Here is a 22,519-nt window from a genome sequence, read left to right as displayed (position 1 = left end):
GTGTTAAGAGCTGACTAAATGAACACCTAAGGTATGTAATTACTTGAATGAAAAATATAAAAAGTACCAAGTTACGTTCATCCTAATCACTACTTTTCCCTCTTTGAAAAAACATACTCAAACCTAGATTTAAATTATTTCAGGTTCATCACACCTATATAAATGGTACTACATACCCTCTGCCAAGTCACTGAAAGAATGTGCAGACAGTCACCACCATCTTGCCATGCTCTGTGAACCATATCTCAAATACCTAACTAAGGTTATGATCTCTGATGAGAGATCCTTTGCAGAAAAGGGTCATATCTGACTGTTCTTAAGCTTGCTAACTGTAACTAACTGCATTAGTAGAACTTCTTGAGATAATGAAATTAAGACTTCTTGATCAGAGCTGGCTCATGTCTAACCAGCTTTGAGGGCAAGCTGAGCTTGCTTGCGATGTCTACAAGATTGCACAGGCTTATCAGATGGAATATGAAGGAAAATTTTCCAATTTATTTCTTTTGAGCATAATCCTAAATCCTATTGCTGCAATCTTACAGCAACAGGGAATGTATGTAATGCTTAGAATTATTACAGATTTATTTTAAAATGCCAGCTAGAGACTTCAAATAGAAAACAAAGTATAGAAGGGAAGCAAACCAGAACATGGCTTTCAGAACACAAGGATGTAACCATTATTTCAGCCAACAAGATATAATATGGAAATATTATTTTTATATCTATATTGTTTTCTTGAAACTACTAGAAATTACTGATTTATTCAGACATTCAGAAAAAGGTTCAGAACACAATTTTTAAGAGACTCCCAATGAACAAAATGTCTATAGAATTAATCTAATGATAAAACAAGAGTTAAAATAGTAAACCATGGGCAAATCTAAGGTTATGAATATTCACTGACCTTAGTTTACATCTAAAAGCATCCCCAGACTGTTTGTTAACATTCACAAAAAAAAATATAAAATCATATTTAGAAAAAAACCAGCAAAAAACCAAAGAGAAAAACCAACAAAAACCCCACAAAACCACCACACTGTTTTTCCCTTTACTGTATTTCTGCTTGCCCAAAAAAGATGCACAACAACAAAGAAAACCCCAAACAATATCCATTTCTCAATGCCAAGACTAAAACCCAGATGGATAGCTGCAGACACCAATGCAGACTGGAGCCACTCCACAGCAACTCCCACTTTCTCTAGAGTGGAAGACAGTGCTTTTATGTAGCACACACACAGCTTTTTCTAATTATGCCTGCAGCTGTTAAGCAGAACTGCCTGTTCTCCAGCAAGGTGACCCTGCCAAACCCACTGCAAAAGGAACAACATTTGTTTCTTTAATAAAAAAGTTCAAGTTACTGAGGGGCATAAAAAAAAAAAAAAAAAAAAAAAAAAGGGAATAAAATATTAAAAGTCCAGAGGCCACTGAAGCCAGTGGAAAGACTCCCATTTGTATCACTAAGTCCTGGGTAAAAACCAAAGGAACAGCCTCTACCTCCATTTGCAAACCATGCTTTTATAATAGATGTAGTATGAATGTAAGAAAAACATCTCTAGGTTCACTCAAAGATTCAACTATTTCTTTAATAACGTGTTTTCTTTCTATTTTAATTGTCTTTAGCAGTTGAAACTTTGGCAAGAAGGAAACCATCCAAAAGAAAGCTGCATTGGCAGCACCTTCAGAAGCATTTACCTACTCAGGAAGTCACGGGGAAGGACACCCCCCCCCCCCCCATAAATATTTTATGTTAGTACTGTACACTTTTTAAATGCAAATAAAATAATTCTTGTCTCAAAATCTTTTGTAGCAATAATCAGAATTTAAGAACAGTTACGACATTGTCAGCTTGTTTCCAAAGACCAAAGGAAGTTAACCCTTCAGGCAGTGATTCCAAAAAATACCCAATATACTACCAAGCATTTGATAGAAGGAATGAAAGATGTGCTGCACTATAAGAGAGCCATCATGTCCAGAATGTTAAATATTGAATACAGCAATCTCAGCACAGTATTATAATCCAGGGCAAGTCAGAAGCAAATACAAGCAAAACAGCCTTGAAAGGCATGCTGTTTTAGGGTGTCAAGCTGAATCTGAAATTATGTTCTAAACTATTCTCCATGTACTAGTGTCACAATGCTTGAGTATTTTCTATTTTCATAATTTTTCACTTTAATCATAACTGCAAACACATCATCACTCATGCGGAATGTTGCCCTACTTTTAAATACTTAGGGTCTGTCTTTTTACCCCTCTAGCAACTCAGGAATGCTGCAGCCATGGAAGCTCAAATCCTTAGGCAATGTTCTATACAGCAATGCACAGGACTTTTTCAGGAAAGACAGATTAGAGAAATGGGGAACACCATCTCATTCATTTGCATAACCAACTTTTATGTAAAAGTACTTTGGACCAAAACCCAGTTTCTGTTAATATTTTAACAGAACATCTCAGCTCTTCCAATTTATCAAAAACCTGTTGAACTTGTTCCCTTCTGTATGTAGTGGTGGTTCAAAGGCAGGAGGAAAAGGATGCACAGGAAAGTAGAAAAGGCAAATAAATTACTGAAGTCCACACTAGCAGTTTGCACATTTTCTAGTGTTGATTCATCCATCAAAAGCATTCATACATTCGTACATTTTCCTCCAGACATCTGAAGGAATGCTCTCCACACACTGCTCCTGAAAGGTAATTGTGCCTCTCCTAGAAGAATGCCAAACGGTCTGCATGGATTCACATATAATAATAATCCTAAAAACAGGAGAAATGAAGAAAAAAGCGTAGCATTCAGGACAAGAGGAGGGGACAGTGAAAATAAAAGGAGAAACTAATTTCCCCAGTTATGCTAATTCTATGGAAATCTTTACACAACTGAAAAATTTTGAACACACTATCAACATTGAATAAAACTGTATCAAGTACCCCTGTGTGTCTTCCCAAACCAAGCGCAATTGGTCCTAAACAGTAGTACCTGCAATTTAGTATCTGAAAAAAATTAGCATTGCTTAAAAACCAACCAACCAAAAAACCCCAAAAAACCCAAAAATCAAAAACTAAAAAACCACACAAACAACACTCCCTAAACTCTCACTAAAATATACAAAATTTAAGACATGAGTGAATCCTACATCAACCTCTATTTTTATGAAGCCAGACAGAAATATATTGCTATACATTCATTAAACATTTCTAATAGAACTTTGGCTATCCTTGTTGCAAGTGGTCTGTTACTTACACTGAGCATTTGTTGAAAATTTTTCTGATTTAATTTTCTGGAAATTTGCCTGAAGAAAGTGCTCGTGATCAGGCCCACAGAGCACAGCTGCACATTTAGAAAGATATTCAGAACAAGAGCTCTACTCAGGGGTGAAAGTGTTCTTCCAAAAAGCCTTAAGAATCAGATGCAAGTCCTAGCATATGACTTTATGAAATGTATTTTAATCTGATATCATGCACCGCATATTTGAGCATATAATCTATTTTAAGACATTTCTACAGAAAACCATCATAGTCAAATGCAATGACTGCCATTCCTACAACTGCAGAAGGGAAAACCAACACAGATTGGAAAAACAATTGAATTATACAGCATTTCTCTATAGTCTTATCACATCAGTTTCATTCTTATTACAGTCTTCCATAGATTTGGCAGATTTCATAGACTACTAATTAAAAGTCCAGCCTCAGTAGAAGAAAACAAAAGTGGGAACCCTCAAAAATTCAAAGAACAGATAAGCCAGATGCCTAGGTATTTCCTAACTACACCACAAATGTACCTATGACTAGCCCATCCTTGGCCATCTAAAAACTTTGAGTTGAATGGGGGTTTTTTTTGTTGTTTTGGTTTAAATTAGAACTAGAGAAATGCATTTATAGACAGTCTCATAAAATATAAAAGAAATATCTATATATGTATACTTATAGGTATTTCTCTTTAATCACAAACTATAAAGACTACCACCTACATGTTTAAAAAAACCTTTGTCTCAAGAAAAACAGGAAAATTCCTTTGTGCAGAGACATGATCTTGCAAGGAATTCTTAACATTGTTGAGACTGAAAGACAGACACAAGTTCAACTCGCAAAAAATACCAACACCCACCACAACAAAAATCCAAATCCACGTCCCACACTAATCAAGATATTTCTTCTGAGCAGAACAGCAAGTAAACAATAGATAAGAGATACTGTATAATCTCTGTACTGGGGTTCCTTTAAGGATGGCTGCTAATACTTAAACAAACAAAACCAAAAAAAACCCCAACTAATGTACTAAGCAAAACTGACAGCCATATATTTTATCTTCACAGGAAAACCATAAGCTTAAATATCAAATCCAAAATTATTTTCCTGACTTAAAGGGGAGAATTACTGTAATTTGTAACCAATACAGAAATATGAGACTAAGAATGCTAGGAATTACATTTAAAAAAAAAAAAAAAAAAAACCACACACACAAAAACCCCCCACCAAAACACCTGACCAAAAAAAAAAAAAAATAAAAAAGAAAAAAAAAAAGAAAATATCAACACACACAAAAAACCCCAAAACCAACAAAAAAAAAAAAAACACCCACAAAACATCTCTGGAGAAAAAAAATTAACGCTGTTTAAAAGATTCTTGTTTGAATATCTGAATATCTTTGATTGCCTAAAACTGGGAGTGGAAAGAATATAAACAACAGTTCCTTTTAGTAAATTGCACCTAAATCATTATGATAGTTTGACAATATTAAAACTGATGCCTACATAAACCTCAAACATACCTAGAAATTTCTTTTGTTCCATTAGATACTATTATTATAAATTTTCCAGATATAGCATTAAAATAGAATTGCAGTTCAGGAATGCCTGAATGTGGAACAAAGAGATATGCAGTGCCCTTATAGTGGGTTTAGAGAACCCATGTATGGGATTATAGAAGAGTAACTACTGATCTTAAATTTGATGCATGTCTTAACACATACTAGTTTTCAGTTGTGAACAACTGAAGCCAGGGAATTCTATACTATGCCACTGATTCTCTTAATAGCTTAACAGGATACTGACACAGTAATTTATAGAAATGGATCAACATCCCAAATCCATAATAGTACATTTTTGTGGCCTATAAACCGTAATAAATGCATTTGTCCAACAAAGGAGTGGGTAGGGGAAATCAGTCAAATTTACTACAGTACTTTTTTGCCCAAGCTACAGAGCAACTGCAATGGTTTAAATGTCATAGTTGGGTAAAAAGGGAAAAGAAGATTAAAAAGGAAAGAGAGCCCTAATTTTTTATTGTGGTACCTGGTTTTACGTCCATTTATCTATTTCAAATTATTTTATGTAATTTTTATTCATGTTAAATACCTGTTTCATCATTGAGGTAATAGCAAGCAACTGTGAATGGCGTGCTTTAGGGAAGAATGTATCACATTCAAAGAACAGTCCTCATTCAAGCTTATTATTTCTGAAACTAACTGACAGGGAAGAATATCCTAATTACTCATTAGCACAGTAAATTTCATCTCATCCTTTGTGTCACTAAAGCAGGCATGATCAATTACATGCTCTGTATTACTCTTTGTGAAATAAGGCACCTGCCCATAGGCAAGATTAACCTTTAAGCAGCTTGCTTAAGGTAAAATTTTAAGAGTCCAGCTCTAAAGTCTTACTTGCCCAAACTAAAGTGCTCCAGCAGGTAGGAGAGAAAGGTGCAAAATCAAAGCACTCCTGTGAAATCACTAATAACATCTCTATATATTTGATCATACCAAATAATATTGGAAACAATACACAATGATACATTTTATCACTTCACTTACCTGAGGCTTAAAAATTCTTAACACTGAAAACAGACACTACTGTAGTGTTAAGAAAAGCTGGTGTCACAAATTGAAGGTAAAAATGTGACTTGGTATGCCACAGTTATTTATCGGTGAGATATACTTAGAGATGGTATTTAAATTCTATCATGTTTCATCAAAAGGCATTCACCAAGTGAGTATATATTGCCTCTTAGAGTCAAAAATTCATCTTTGTCCAAAAACAAAAAGCAGACAAAAAAACCCCAAAACTTACCTGTAGTGATGTTGACTATGTAAGGGTTGCAAATGAAAGTTGCAGGGGTTCTACACTAATACATGAAAGCCTTTAAAGTGTATATTTGTCACTGCTATTTGTATTTTGTTTCCTTGATAGTTTCAAAAAACCACAAGCATGGCTCATTCTTGCAGATAACATTTCAAAACACTTAATATTAAAAGTTTTGAAGGATTTTTCCTCAATGTTAAAAGTGATGTAAAACGTCTTGTAAAAATGACAGTAAAATAAAAAGTATCCCTTACAATAAAGCTCATTTTAGACACACTCCTTCCCAAAATTACACAGGATAACATATCAATATGACTTTGTTTATTTTTAACTATTCCTAAGAGCATGGACAGTAATTCACTATTTTCTAGTGACAAATGGGATGGACTCAATGCTGCTTGATTGGTTTATTTGAAAGCTAATATTCTCACTATCTTCTTAAGTACAATTTGACTGAAATGGGACTGCTCAGATTACAATCTTTTCTAGAACAAATGTACTACAGTAATAATCTTGCTGTAGGAACTATTTTTTAAGTTTCTAGCTTCACAGTGTTGAGGGACCGGTAGAAAGAACTACATTTAAAGAACAAAGGTGAATGCAAAAAATAAGATAACTAAGGAAAAAATTCACTTCCTCTCCCCCCTCTCCTTTCCCTAAAAGTCTGTACTTCTGCCTCCCAGGTGACTCTTACAATAGATGTGAACTTAATAAAGCAAAGAGCTGTATTTAGTTTAAAAAAAAAAAAAAAAGTCAATGAATTTCTCAAACTGGAAAAGCCTTTTCCTATTCACAATCTTACTTCGTCTGCTGACTTTTTAAAGCCATCTTCCAGATAACATATTATTTACAATAAAAAAATATGATCACAGAAGGTGATAGTAAAAGTGATGATTTGTCAAGATACTAGTTTCATATTTTGTCTGGTATTTCTGACATCCATAACAGTGGTGTATTCCACTTCTGAGTGGAGATTTCTGAATGGTGCTCCACATTTTAAGGGTTGTTGTTACAAGTAGAGGCCTCTGTATCTTTTTCCCAACCAATGTTTCCTTGCACCCAGGAAGACAGAATACCGAGATTATGAAAGAGCAGAATGACATTGACAAAATGTGTTAGGTTATTATTATTAAGATTGTTACAGCTTCACCAAGTTTAAAAGAGAAATCTTCCGATTTCTTACATTAAGGAGCACCTAAAGCCTTTGGCTGCGCTTCTGGAAGACTCCATATTGACACACAACGGATTAAAGAGGAAGCAATGTTTGATATGAAAAACTACCTCAATTCCAGACAGTGTATAGTATGTTTGTTTCTGTCCTTTACCACACCAATATAAAAATTTTGCATAACTGTATGATGTACATTTTGTACAAGACGATTTAATAAGGTGCCATCAGTCCTACTAAACAGATTTTTCCCTCAAGTCTTGAAGTTTTCAGAAACTGAAAAACGGATTCTACAAAGTATTTGTTCCCTTGCATTGTAAATGCATTTGCGTTACATAAAGATAAAATATACCCTAATGAATGTATTTTATACCCATTAAATTAATATTTTTCCGTTAGAAACAAACACCATTTTTATTTTTAAACATTTCTATGGGGGGGGTTTATTATTATTTTGGGTCTTTCAGCTAGCTAGAGTATAAACTTCCCTTATGGTAGAAAAAAAATAGTGTGAAGACTAAGAAATGAGCTTGTCAATTACATCTGTATATAAGCAAAAATATATACACAGTTTAAATATTGGCAACATCAATTTTTCTATTATACAACTTCATTCTACTTTTTAAGAGTATTGTAAGATTTATTTTTTTTGGTACAGCAACTTAGTTTAAGTTTGGATGGGTGTTTTGGTTTTTTTTTTAATAAAAGTATTTATTTTACTACAATAGTAGCAAGGTAAAGAAACAGTAAACAATTATGAATACATGCAATTATACCAAGAGAATGATATTGCATCCTCACATTGCAGTCTTCGAAAATTCTACCATGAAACTTTCATCTGTTTCCAAAGGCTTGCCCAAAATAATGAAAATAACGAGCAATACATCTCCCCTCCCCCCCCAGTATGAATCATAATATATAAAATGCAATAAAATTCCTACCTCTTTCAGTAAGACTGTTTAGCACTGCCCTTTCAAGCTGCTCTTCTTCAGTAAGTCCACCTGTATAATCATAATAGTTCCTCGGCGTTCCATACTGATAACTTGAATAGCCATAATAGTCTGTAAAATGAATACAAAATAAAGAAAATAAACTGCTGCTACTCAGTAGAAGAGTGTGAAATCAGGTATCACCTTTATGTTATCTTTCTTTCATAGATTATTTTTATTTGTGAAAGGAAAAAATATTAGGATTCAATTACTTGTACAATATATACATGAAGGAATTTCTAAATTACAAAGCCAGACCTTAGTAATAAGTGAGAGAAAAACAATAGTAAAAAGATGCATGAAACATCTCAGTTTTTTCTAATTGTTGTGTCATAGAATTGTTATTAGTAACAAGTTTCACATAGAAATGAAAAGACACTTTTCATCAGATCTTTTTAACATGTAATTGTCAGTACTAGGACACCTTATTAATGTCACTAGAACAGCAACAACAGGTAGATTTCAAGCTTTTTCCCACCTGCCTCCCTCTTCCCCCCAGTATCCATAAACAATGTTATCATAAATTCAAATAATGTTCGGACCTAGAAAACAAATGTGAAAAGATTCCTGCAAGTTTTTGCAGTAATATATACAGCTAATATGGTGCTACTGTGTAGCTACATCTGCCCTGGAAAAATCCTACCACACCATAGAACTCATCTAATGTCACAATCACTCTAAGCTGCCCATCCTGCTGACACCCAGAATTTCTGGCTATTTGCAAAGTTTGTCAAAACCAAGCACAAACCATCATCCACCCAAAAACACAGGATTTAAAATTAAAAAAAAAAAAAAAAAAAAAACAAAAACAAAACAACCCCAAACAAAAAAACCCTAAAAAAATTACTTGGTGGCTAGAGAATTGAGCAAGACTCGCTTCCTTTTAACACAACCTGACCTTGCCTGGGCACAGAAAATCTAAACTGAGAAAAACGAAGGAGAAAAGTTCCATTTTTCTATCTCCAAAATTCAAAGCTTTGGGTGATATTTTAATTTCTCTTCCAGACAGCTGGATGGGGAATTTTGAAGAACAAAAATACAGAAACATTGCCAGTTTGACAGATGTACACAAGTTTTTCAAAATTACATAATTCAAAATGTCTTTGTATGAAACAAATGCAGCATTATATTTCCCTTCAGATTATTAGCATCTACTAGAGTCTTGAGTTATCTCATTAGTTATATGGATTCCATGTGTAACTTTCTTGTGGAGTTTCTGTGATTAGTCACAAAAACAGACTATGAAGTGAGGACATAAATAATTTGTTTTAAAAAATGATTGTGTTAAAGAAAGAAAAATCCCAAGCACTAGAACCTTAAGACAAATAAAGATAGTGATACCCTATCTTAAAAATAAACAGGAAAAGAAGGAAAAATGGAACTGCACACTATTCTACACAGGAACATATAGATATATCTATTATGCAAATATTCCTACGGATATTTTATATACACCTGTACGTGCACAGAGATATATGTATACATTATACACACACAGAGCAAAAAGATATAATTTTGTCTGTTTGCAAATTTTTCCTTTTTGGAGCATATAGTTGACATGGGGAGAATTTTCATCCATCTTGCAGTGAACACTTTGTATTACCCTCTAGTAACCTGAAATTCTGCCGTTTCTCAAGTAAGCAGCAACTCTTCCAGTTAGAAAATATTATTTTTGTGTTTTCATCTGTATGAATTACAGGCATTTTTAACAAACTTTAAAAGCCTTCAAGTCCTACTGGCTACATTTAAGAGAAAATCCTACAGAGAAGCAAAACTGACTGCAGAATACCATTTAGCTGTTATACATATACACTTTGGATGCAACCTTCCTGTAGTCCCCTCATTCTCCTCTGCATTATGTTAATTTCAATGAACATTTTCTCAGCTATGAATTTGTTTTCTGGAGGCTTCAAAAAACTGTATGCATGAAGACTATGAAAATTCTGATACTGAAAGCATGAAATTATATGATGAAATAAAAAGGATGTAGTATTTTAACTTTGTTCTATTACTGTAGATTTTTATGTTTGATGTTTTACACTGTCATCAAGTTATAAGTGCTCAGTTTGCCCTAATCTTCTCTTTTACAGCGAGAAATAGTTCAGTAACATCAACATGTTCAAGGTATTCCAATTAATCAAAATAAATGTCCTAATACTTTATTCACAAACTGCACTTAGAGAAAACATAATTCAGTTACTAAACACTATGTTAGAATTACACCTAAAATATTTTTCTCATAAAGCCGTTTGCTTGCACTGTTTTCTGAAATCTGTTCTGATCATAACTTCAACTTTTTTCATTTAAATTGGTATTTAAATAGTAATAAATCAGCAATATCAGAAAATGAAAAATCAATCAAGAAATGCATCATTAGCCCATGACACCAGAGAGAATTTTCCTAATTCACAGATGGCCAAATTTATTACATGCATTATACACCAAGCAAAAGGTTAAATCTTCCATAAACACTTCTGTAAATAGCATGAAAGACAATTACAAACTATATACACAAGGAATGAGCATGCATATAGGTGGGGGTTTTTTATTGCAGTTGTAAGTCTTTTCAGAGAAATTCATTTCGTACCAAAAAAAAAGAAAAAGAAAAAAAAAATAAAACCTCAAGAAAAACCCCAAAACAAAACCCCAAAAACCAAACAGTTACATCTAAAGCCAAGCTTGGAAGACAGGATAATTCAGGTTAATCCTCTCCATTACCCTCCTTTTGCCACAAAAACTCAGAGCAACAGCATGGCTATTTTGGGGACTGCTCAAGACATGCAAAAAGCTACAGATTTCCTTGTTGTCAGCATACAGAAGGTTTTTTTTTCCTCAGATGCTAGACGTATTGCAAATTAAAGGGCTATTCACAGTCTACTCCTATATCACAAGGGTGGTCTTTTACACCCACCCAAGCTCCAAGCAGCTGGTGTTTGTACAGTAGATTATGGAGTTTAAATGTCAAGTACAAATTCTTATCTTCATTAGCCATTAAAGTACCTTTGCCAATATAAATCTTTTAGAGTTCCCATCCACCCTGCTGTACTGGGATACTGAAAGAAGATTTAGCATCTATGAACATGGAATACAGAGCAATGCAAGCAGCACACCCAGGCTCTGATAGACTGAACAGTACCTGTACCTGGGTGAATATCTTTAGCTGGGCTGACACTGCCAGTCATGGAAACACGTAGCTTGTGCTCACTACACAGGCTCTGTTCACATCTTATTTAATTTCAAAATATTAATTTTGTTTTATTTCTTTACTAGCCTTTAGATCAAGTGTTTTTGACTTGAGAACTGGAATAATAGAAATCCTGGGTAAATTTAAGTTACAGCAATCCTTGTTGCTGTCGGTAAGGAAAGTAAGTTAATACCTTTTGGTCAGGAAGCACAAACCAAGTGCTTCAAAAATATTCGAGGGCTCAATCCCACTTGTGAGAATTATTTAATCAATTATTTAATTAATTTCATTATAATGAAATTGGAGGTAGATAATGGAAGACAAAATCCGCCATGGAAAATAAAACCAGCACTAACTGGCTCACTGTGGCTCAGAGTAAGCACACATCGCTTATAAAAGACTATAAAAAAAAAAAACCAAACCAAACTCCTGCATGACTAAACATCAGAGAATAGTAAGAATGATCAAACATACAAAATAGTTTTTGTTTAAGTAACCATATAGACAACTTTTCAACCAGAGAAAAAAAAAAGATGACTATGGTGAGTTTAGGACTGAATTCTATAAAACCATACACAATATGAAGAAAGTACATCAAGAATGAAGGTTTAGTTTCCCTTCCCAGAGAAGGATTAATGTGCATCAAATGAAATTAGTGGCTAGCAGGTGCAAAGCAAACAAAAATGACAGATTCTACACTAGAAAGTAAACTGTGAAGTAATTCTTCTGTGATGATGTAGGTTTTAAAAGAGTTCATGCCGATTCAAAGAGCTTTTGACAAATTCATATAAGAAGAATCTACCACAGGCTATTAAAGACAAAATTCCTCCATAAAACTTGCTGCTGAGAACATCTTACGCCACAAGCCACTGCACAGTGGCAAGTATGTGAGGGAGTTATCACTACATATTTATCCTGTTCTTGCAGCAGGTGTTTAGGAAAGAGTATAAATCACTGCAGGAGATAAGATACTCTAGGCTATACAACCCTTAGCTTTGATCCAACACACAGCCCTTCTCACAGCTGGCTCCTCTCCTGTCCCTCCTAGACAAGGCCTCCACCTATTATTTCTATACACTCCACATATAATGATTCCACCTGCATAAGAAGAGAATCAAACATGCTACACTCAAAGTGTGCCAGTATTCCAACTATTCATCTATATACTGTGAAGATATCCTAAATTTATTCTGGCGAGGAGTGGGCTTTTTCCATGTAAATTACATGATTCACAAAAAGTGTTCAAAGCAAGAAGTTCCCTGGGGGGTGGGGGAAGTTCTAGAATGGAACAGATAAATTCGCCAGATCAGGGCAGATTCACCAAGGTTCAAAGAGCTGCTTTGAGTAGACACCATTCCCCCCTGCTATACCTTCTGCAAAAGGGATGGTATTTCCTCAGGGTAGCATTTTATGAAGTTATTAACTTAATTCTACGTTTAAAGCCTCTTGTACAAAACACATCCACACAGTTCCCTAAGAAGGAAAGGTGAGACATGCCCAAAGTAGTATGTTTAGCATGTATACATATGCACAGAATATTTTGCATATTATATATGTTTCCATTTAACTAGCTCCTTTGTAGGTTTTTCTATCATTAGCAAAAATTATTCTTTTGAAGCTGGAATAAGTGTTTAGGTAAGTAGGTGAGAGTACTTACCTGAATAGTAATCCCTTGGCCTGGCAGGGTCAGACAATGAAAAAATGCCACCTAAATATAACACATGTACTATTAGAATAAAATAATCACATCTGTCTTCATAAAATACAAAAATCAAATTTAAAGTACTCTTTCTTTCAGAGTCTGTTTCATCAGATACAAATATGAAACCATGCGTATCAATGTGTTTAGCATTAGTGAGAGAATATAGTATTGGTAAGCCTGTATGTTGTTCCAGATTTTATAGTAACGTGCCATGTTTAAGCAACATATTCATGTAGACTAGAGTATGGAAAGCAACTTACCAAAAGCTTTCAAGAATATATAATGGGTAATTTCTGTACCGAGACTGTTTATTGACAAAAATGGGTTAATGCACAGAAAACTGAGGACTGGAATAACATTGCACTGTTTCTGCTCTGCTCCATAGGAGAAGATGACGACCTGTGTATTGGAACACTCCTTCCTCCAGGTCTTAAGTCACACAGCAACAGGATCTCCATAGCATGTGTCACTAGCAGTACCATGGGTTTTATCACAGAATCCTAGGATAATTCAGTTTGGAAGGGACCTCAGAAGGTTCCTAGCCTAACTCGACCGAGCGCAGGGTTAGCTATGAGATCAGATCAGGTTACTCAGTCAGGGCTTTATCTTGTTAAGTCTTAAAAACATCCAAGGATGGAGACTGCTGAACATCCCTAGGCAGCACGATCCAATGCTTGACTGTCCTAACAGTCATCAGATAGCCATAGAAACATGCAATATTAACATTTAACTAATGTGACACTTTGATGCCTGTGCACTCCAATGGGGCAGGAAATCTGATGCTTCGATCTTTATTTGTCCACTTAAAACTGCTAAACATACATAACTTACAGACTGTATCACCAAACTGTGATAAAACCTCCCGTGAAAAGCATACATATTTGAACAAATAATTTCCCAGTGTACAAACATCATATCCATGGTCGACTTGATGGCATGGTCATGAATAAAGTACTCAACCTATCAAGTAACCAGACATAAAAAACAAGTTGCCTAAAAGCTTGCTGGAATGGCCTGGATTTCTGTATGCAAGACTTTCTGAATTTTAAAACTAAAAGTGTCTCTTATGCAGATTTTATAAATTGAAAAAAAATATATACCTGCACAGGCTTCCATAATCTTCTTCAGAGGTCCCTTAGTGTACATCAAACCAACAAGAATTCCTGACAGATGCCCAGCAAAAGAAGCTCTGCAAAAGAGGAAAATCTTGTGAGTGATGGAAAGGAAAACTTTTTTCTTTTTAAAGGATCCAGAAGGGGGGGTGCAGAACTTGTAACCAAGAAAGTCCCTGAGTGAGACCAAGCACAGAAAAATGACTTGCCTGAAAGGACATAGTGCCAAGTTTCTTTTCTTCGTAACAACCTTAAAATTGGTAGGTATATATACAGTTACAGAAAAGTATCTAATAAATATCCAGAAGAAACTAGAAACTAATTGGAGAGATAATTTTAATTGCTTTTTTAAAGAACAGGATACTGTTTCCCAAAAGCATTGAAAGACTTACCGAGGTAGGAAATTAATTTTAATCTATAAAAAAGTAAATCCACATAATTATGCTGAAATGTCTAGGTAAGATCTACCGAAACCATTTACAGCTTCAAGTGAAAGCTTAAAATACAGTACTTTCTACTGCACTATCAGTACAATCCTAAAATTAATCACGGATCAGCATTAATGCAAATCCATTGCAATCTTTTTAACAGTGTCTTCAAAAGTAAAAGAATGAGTGAAATGCTGAGATCCAAATTCTTTTCTATACATATAATTTCTTCAAAAAAAGACCATTCCCATTTGCATATAGAATGAAAGGGCTCTAGAGTCTTTTGAGAAATCAACATGGCAGCATATGTTAACAGTAAATAGATTTGCTTCAAGTACTGCCATGACTATGGGGTATTCTACAAATTCATAAACCAATTTTCACAGCATTCAAATTAAGAGTTAAACTCTTTTATGTTTAATCAGGTTTCAACATCGAGTAAAATCTTTTGAGTTTAACCAGGTTTAAAGCTACTTATAAACTGTTCACCTCTTACAAAGTCAAGAGAAGCCAATACACTAAACATTAAGATTTCCTTATATATGCAATAATAAATAACTCAGTTCACTGGGTTTATACTGTTTGTCCAAGGATTCAAGTAATATGAACTTTTTTTTCCTTTAATAAGCAGAAATGAATCCTCTGTTTGATGTAAAAATAGATTTAAACATTACACTTTTTACATTCTGGTCAGAAATTCACAAGAGTTACACAAATGATGGCACATGCACTCATGACAAGACAACTTCCAGGCATCACTGGTGAAAGTATACAAGAAAAGGCATATGTCACTAGAGGGAGATAAAGATCAAATCTAAATTCACTCTTTTGCCACCTACTTAATCACAAACTTGTATTCTGCTATTAGAGTTGCAGTTCTCTCCCATAAGTAAACAATGAATTTTTGTTTTAGAGTAACACACATAAATGCTGATGTGAAAATTTATAGGTAAGAGGTAGTTATCAAAATAAAGTATTTTTATAACAAACTCGTTTTCCAAACAGATTTTTCTGAACAGATCTTCCAAATTTGTGAAAAATATATCCCTGCCTTGGAAAATATCTGTACACAGAAAACATTAGGTATTTCAAGATGCCTTACTCTAAAAATCACCAACATGAGACTAGTTCACCTATATTCCTGGCAGTGTTTTACCAACTTTTACACTTATCTTGATTTATCCGAGCACAACACTGTTTCACAAAATCCAAAATCAAGCTCTTTTCTTGCAATGCAGTGAAGTTGCATATTTACACAATATGAATAATCAAAAACCTTTAACTTAAAGTCTTTAGAGGGACGATTTCCACTTCATGTCTATTGAATAGGTTAGTGTACTAGTGTAGACTAAACACTACTGACTGTTTAATTATATTAAGGAGTAAAAACTTATAATGCAAATGTTTAAACAGGGTTTTTCTAAATGAAAAATAAAATATAAAAAAAAAAATCCCAACTGTTTTGAGGATGGGTAAGCTTCCAGAGGACTGTAAGGGTATTTCTATACCCATGCTTAAGCAGCGGACAAAACAGATAAGTAAATAGACAAGGACTCTAGTCAGAGAACTACAGACTAATGACTATCTTCTGTTCCCAGATAAAACTGTTTGTTCAACAAATACTAGGACATATAATTTGTGCATACAACCAAGGTAAAAACACCAGATGTGGAAAACAGTTTTGCCAAGAACAAATCATGTCAAATCAACCAAAATTCACTCTTTGAGAGGGTAACAAGCCTCATGGAAAGGGAGAATTAGCAGACATCACACATGCTTTAAGAATGCAGCACTGTCTCACAGCATTTGTCATAAAGAAGGCTTAAAAACCTTAAACTCTAAAACTACGCTAAGCAGATCCCTAAGTGGTTGGTAAGCCTAACTTAATATTTACAAGTGATTCATTATCAAACTTCGGATATGAATTAAGTGGATTTCTGCAAAAGTCTATTCCAAATATTATTTACAAATGACAAGATAAGAGAAGCCCTAAGGAGATGACATTGTAATTTACAGTAACCTGGACAAAAAGAAGTAGTGGTTTGGAAAGAATAGGATGCAAAGACAAATAGAGAGTTCTGAACATACCACAGAAATCATCGACTATACAAACAAGCTACAAGTGACCGATAGAATACCTTCAGGATAGAACCTGGGACATACAATAAAGCACAGATTGACATGCCATACCACTACAGAAAAGGCAAGTATTTTAGTGGAAATATGTAAACAGGAGCACTCTCTGTAAATAAAATGAAGTAGTCTTCTGCTCAGCAGTGGTCTCTACAATCTATTGAAGAATTATCTCACAGACAAAATAATCTTAAAATATGGAAAAGATTGTCACAAATAGGAATGAATACACTCCACATTCTCTATTCATAGGATAAGGATGAATGGACATAAGTCACAGCAAGAGATTTAAAAATGCTTTGGTAGAACAGACTGCCTCTGCTTCACAAAGGAAAATGAGGGGGCTACTAAGACCCTGCAAAGCACAATCAGAGTTTATTATAGTGATGGTCTTGAAAAGTGCATTAAAGATTGATAACTATAAATGATATTTACAAACATATACGTGTTTGTCCTTCTGAGGTCATTCACTCAGAGCATGTGTTCTGAGATTAGATTCACTCAGATCCTCTATATTCTTATTTTATTAAAAAGTAGATTAGAATTATTAAATTACATAACTGTTGTACACATGCAACTAATGTTCTTCCATCCACATGCCTTAGTCCAAAGTGGAAACTCTTATTTCCAGTGAACTTAAATATATTTGAACAACTAATCCTGAATAATGTCACTCCTTTTGAAATTTTACTACGTTTTACAATGAATTTTTGTTTTCCATAAATTGTCCTTTTTGAGATTTTATGTAATGGATTTCTTGCCTACAAGAAGCTCTGAGTTTTATCTCTATACATTAAAGTTAATAGCAAAATTACGACTCTTATTCCTCAAGCCAGGATTATATGAAGAATTTGGAACTAAATGCCATGGATTTTGGCTGAAAAATAAATTAAAAAGCAGTTTAAAAGCAGCACAAAGGTAGTGTGAAGAAGCCTTGTCCAAGCACATACTACCAAGGCTCCTTTCACTTGTATTAAAAATTCCAATCTTCCTGTCTAAACGAGAAAACTGAGGTTACTCCTATTTTCTGCTTTCTATATGCAGTAAACAATCCTGGTTATAATTAAAAACTTTTACAATATCAGTGATAAAGCAACCTCCATTATCAACTGATTCCAAAACAGACTCTTTACACTATTCTTAATATTCTTTTGACTGGAATGTATATTTTAGTAGGTAAAAACTGACTGTTATTTTTCAGTTAGACTAATGAAGAACCATTACTATGATTGCAACATGATAAACTACTGCTTTTTTTCCCTGCTGCTTAATAAAGAAAAATTGACAGATTTTTTTCCACAGTACAATTTTCAGTTTCCATAACAGAAGCTGAACTTTGAATGGGAATATAAATGGGGTTCTTGACTTCTTAAATTGCATGTTTTTTCTCAAAATGCCAATGAGCTTTATCAATATTAACTAATGTTCTCCCTGGTACCAAGAAATTCAAATGATGTTTCATTCAACTTTTTGTTTGAAAATTTAGATATCCCCAGAGATCTTATCTCAACCATTCACTTCATACTAATGATAATTATAGAACATGTCTAAATACTGTTTCCTGAAGACATCTGCCATCAAGCTGATGTGTACATTACTTCAGAAAAATCTTCTAAACAAAATTACACTTTTTCATTTGGCTGTATAATTTCCATGAGAACTGGTACCACTGGAGGGAAAACCATTTGCACCACTTTTCATGGATGAGATATTGTGACTCGATGTTTACAAGCCTATTAATTTTTACATTAATATTGTCCAGTACCCTTACAATGAATTCAAATAATTTCCTCAATGTTGGTGAATTTATCCCAACTTGTTTCAATTCTGTGGTCTCAGCCATCTGACTCGACAAATGAAAATAGAACAAGAAAGTCTATACCTATCACTTTCATAACTTTTTCCTAACGGCAAACCCCAGTCTGGTAGGTATTATCATCTAGAAACTTATCTAGAAACAAAATTATGTCTTTAGCTTAGGCCGTCACTACAGTATTTTCTGAAAAGATCTTATTTCCATGCATTTCCTATTCTAAGGCTAGAAAGCACACATTCACGGAGCAAGCAAACAAAGGAATAATATCAAAGTGACTACCACCAACTTCATTTCTGAAAAACAACAATTTTTGGAGACCATGGGAATCAAATCCATGTATTTATACAGTTTATTTCCAAATTAAGACAAGCAGACAATTGCATATGACAATTTAAAACTTAACTTTTAAAATAGACAATTTTAAAACTTGACTAAAAAATTTAATCTTGCTTAGAAAGCTGGTAATGGAGTGCTAAGCAACCTACCTGAATGTAAATGAAACCAAATTAAATGATTGCATAAGTCAGCTTATTTTAAACAGCCCTATGCAAGAAAATGCCATTGCTACTTTAAATGGAAATGGAAAACTTGATAGTAATTTTGTAAGACACTGGGAAAATTACAGAGAAAAGTAAAAGCTAAGCTTGACAGAAGAATGAAAAGCTATAACACAGTTCTCCTCACATAATGCCATTCCTTGTCAAACCTGGGGTTTTTTTTTGGTTGATCAGTTGTTCTTAGCCCTTTTGTTCCTGAGGAACAATACTCATTAATAAACCCCATAATAAACAGTTCAACAGTATATCTGACTGATAATCAGTGATAACTCAGTGATATCCTTAAGCATTAAACAAGTGAGAAGTTAAAAGAGCAGATGAAATCCAAAAATAGATACATACAAAAGATCTCATAAGGTTAAGTTTATAAGAGCTAAGCAACATATTTGTCAAAATATGTTCTTACATTTTCAAATATTATTCTTATAAATATTAATTTTTGTGGGGTTTTGGGTTGTTGGTTTGGGGTTTGGAAGTTTTTTTGGGGGGAGCTCTGTATTTCTATTATGTTTACCTGTTTTGACTGTGATCTGCTTTGAGATTTTGATTTCCTGCAGATCCTTGAACCCAAGTGAAATGAAGCAACAACTAATTAAAAGTCAACGGAACTCGCTCAGATCAACACTTATCAATATGGTTTATTTAGAAAAAGTTATGAAGAGAAACTTGGAAACAAATTTAAGACTAAAACTAATTTAGAAAAAATCTCAAGTAAGAAGAATTATACATTTTTTTGATTGCATCATCCACAGATATGGAAAACATTCTCAGATGCATACCAAAACACAGGTCAAAAAGAAGCCTAAAGAAACGCCTAGTTCAGTTTCCAGAGATGCAGTGAGCTACAGAAATGTTACACATCTTTGAGTCCTCTGAACTCCAGAACAGCAAATTTCTGACAAACTGCAAAAAGAACAATTCTGGACAGTCACAGTATCAAACCTCAACACTTCTGAATGCTGAAAAAAAAACCCAAAACAACATCCTCTACTCTTTTCCACTCCTGGCTTTCCACTCCATTATTTTCATCCTCTGTTGCTCTTAACTTTCTGTGTCTTAAAAAACCTGTAATGTCCAGCTTCCAAACCCCAAAGTGTCATCTTTATCTATCTGGTAAGTAAGCGAGTTAGTTCAGAAACACCCTCAAAGATAAGTTTTTGTTTTAACAGTGAGTAAAGTACCTCCATGCAAAAGGGATAAATGACTTAAGATATCACATGCCTAGTTCTGGAAGAGACAGATTAAATATAAAGGAACTTTTCACATGCCTGTTCTTCCACCAAAGAAATAATCCCAAGGATTCCCATACAAAGCCTAGATCTCAATACCCTTACTTTATGGAAGGCAAAGATTGGAAGGATATTACATGGCTTTTAGAATTTCTCCAGAAAAAAAAAAAAAAACAAAAACATTAATGAGAAAGAAATGAATTAACAGATGCCAGTAACAGCCTAAATCCTCTCATAGCACACAAATCAAAGTTTTCAATAGCCTCAATATTACTTTTGAATCCTTCATTGGTTATGGATTCTCAGGCAATCCTGACGCATCATTCCACGAAGGCAGGTCCAAATACATTGCATGTCTTTCTGACTGGACAGATATTCTGCCCCAATTACTGATCTCTTTCCAAAAAAAATTGAATTATGCAACTTGATCTACAAAGCAACACCATTTAATCAGACACTTCAAGTATTACAACATGCCCTGAGCGCACACATGAGTGTGTAGAACAAATGCTCCAAGAGCTACAATTGTTATGGTTCATTTCAAGGCAGTTGGCAGGTACTAATTAAACTTGTGTTCTGGAACATTAATTTCTGGAGATAACTACTTGTCTTCTATGGCCCCCATTATCATTTAAGTGCTGTGAAATTGTCCTAACAATCAAGATTTCATGCAATAGTGTAGAAGTTCTTTACACCAGGCAGCCATGTAAGCTTCCACAAAATTACAAAAGTTCTTTGACATTACTTCTGGACTTCTATACACTTTTACAAAGACATTTCTGCAATAATACAACTGAAAAACAGAACCACCCAGCCACTAAACTCATGTTTTTCCTCTACCAGATACAGTACAATATGCTCATGGTTGTACTTCTGACAATGTTCTTTCATTATTCTTTAATAATAATAAAAAAATATTAATAATATGAAAAATAATATAATATAAAAATAATAAAATAATATTAATGATAAAATAATATTGAACATATCACCAAGTAAAAAGTACATTCAGCTAACATAACAGTTTATATTTTTTGGAATTTTTTTTTACTACATTGAAAGCTTTGGTTTATATTTGTAGTAATGCCATGCAAGTGACCTCTCAGCTCACACTTAAAATTGCATTTGCAACAGAGCATTCTGCAGTTCTTCTGTCTTTTAACCTAGGATTACTTGCTGCAGTCAATCAGGCAGCAAGTCATGAAGTAATAAAACCAGTGTTTAACGTAAGTAATATTTTAATTCTCATTCTGGTCTAGGAAATCTGCTATATCACACTATCTGACAAGGAGAATGTCACTACTGCTCCCCCCAAGACCCCCCCGCCACCCCGCTATTTAGTAGTTTCCAAGTTTGGTGTCTGTACTTTACATTTATTCTCCAATGTGATGAACAGTTAGAAAATATTATACAAGAAAATTACTGATTTGCAACTAGAACTCCACAAATCAACTGCCAAAGATGACAGTTACTGTTCTCACAGAGGTAGGGGCAGATGAACTGTGCTGGCAGCAGTGAGCACACAGGAAAATTGCGGGAGACGACAAACAACACTGCAGGACAGTGAAACTGCTACAAGTTGCGGAATACTGGATGATAGCTTTATCAAAAATTAGAGAACAGACTACAAGAAATGGACTGAAGGGATAAGGACAGAAACAGCAAGCAAACAGTGGAATGCTGTTTTGCCAATGAAGCCCTTGGCACTACAGTATATTAGTTTGGTTACTTTACTGAAGACACATGCCCCTTTTCCTTGCCCATATAGTTTTGTTACCTTCACTCAAATACTTAGTAATACCTTCTTCTGGGCACAGTATTTAAGTATCTTACTTTTAAATGAGCTCAAAATAGAGGGTGTTAAGGAAAAAGAGCACCATGGCTCCATTTGGATACCAGCTAATACTACACATACTTCATAATACATTTCAAACTACTTCAGATAGCCCAAATCTCTTCTCCTAACCTTGAAACATTAAATGCACTTACCCTGGGGAGATTAAATGAATAGCCACCAGCTCAACCCAACAAGCATATTTACTGGATATCCGCAATCCAAGGACACTGCTGACTCTTCCTGGATTGTAATGGTTGTTAAGAACTTTCAAAGCAAACAAGACTCCTGCAAAA

At 34.3% G+C, this 22,519-nt stretch overlaps 1 protein-coding gene across 4 annotated transcripts in view; it reads right to left on the bottom strand.

The window, feature by feature from the left end:
• Positions 1-22,519, bottom strand: part of RHBDD1 (rhomboid domain containing 1) — a 58,228-nt gene that overhangs the window by 24,384 nt on the left and 11,325 nt on the right. For 3 of the 4 annotated variants that reach the window (XR_003992681.1, XM_030495142.1, XM_030495141.1), the window contains exons 3-7: positions 22,379-22,511; positions 14,215-14,303; positions 13,070-13,120; positions 8,181-8,300; positions 2,627-2,748 (exon numbers count right to left, since the gene is read on the bottom strand). Coding sequence is in view for 3 of the 4 variants with exons in the window: in XM_030495142.1 (XP_030351002.1) it covers positions 2,627-2,748; positions 8,181-8,300; positions 13,070-13,120; positions 14,215-14,303; positions 22,379-22,511 (515 nt within the window). In the remaining variant the exon portion in view is untranslated. The remainder of the gene's footprint in view (positions 1-2,626; positions 2,749-8,180; positions 8,301-13,069; positions 13,121-14,214; positions 14,304-22,378; positions 22,512-22,519) is intronic. The other variant, XM_030495144.1, reaches the window with a different exon arrangement.

The sequence above is a fragment of the Strigops habroptila genome, chromosome 8, assembly GCF_004027225.2.
Source record: "Strigops habroptila isolate Jane chromosome 8, bStrHab1.2.pri, whole genome shotgun sequence".
Lineage (NCBI taxonomy): Eukaryota > Metazoa > Chordata > Aves > Psittaciformes > Psittacidae > Strigops > Strigops habroptila.
The sequence above is the reverse complement of the archived record's forward strand: the minus strand, read 5'-3'. Positions and strand labels throughout refer to the sequence as shown.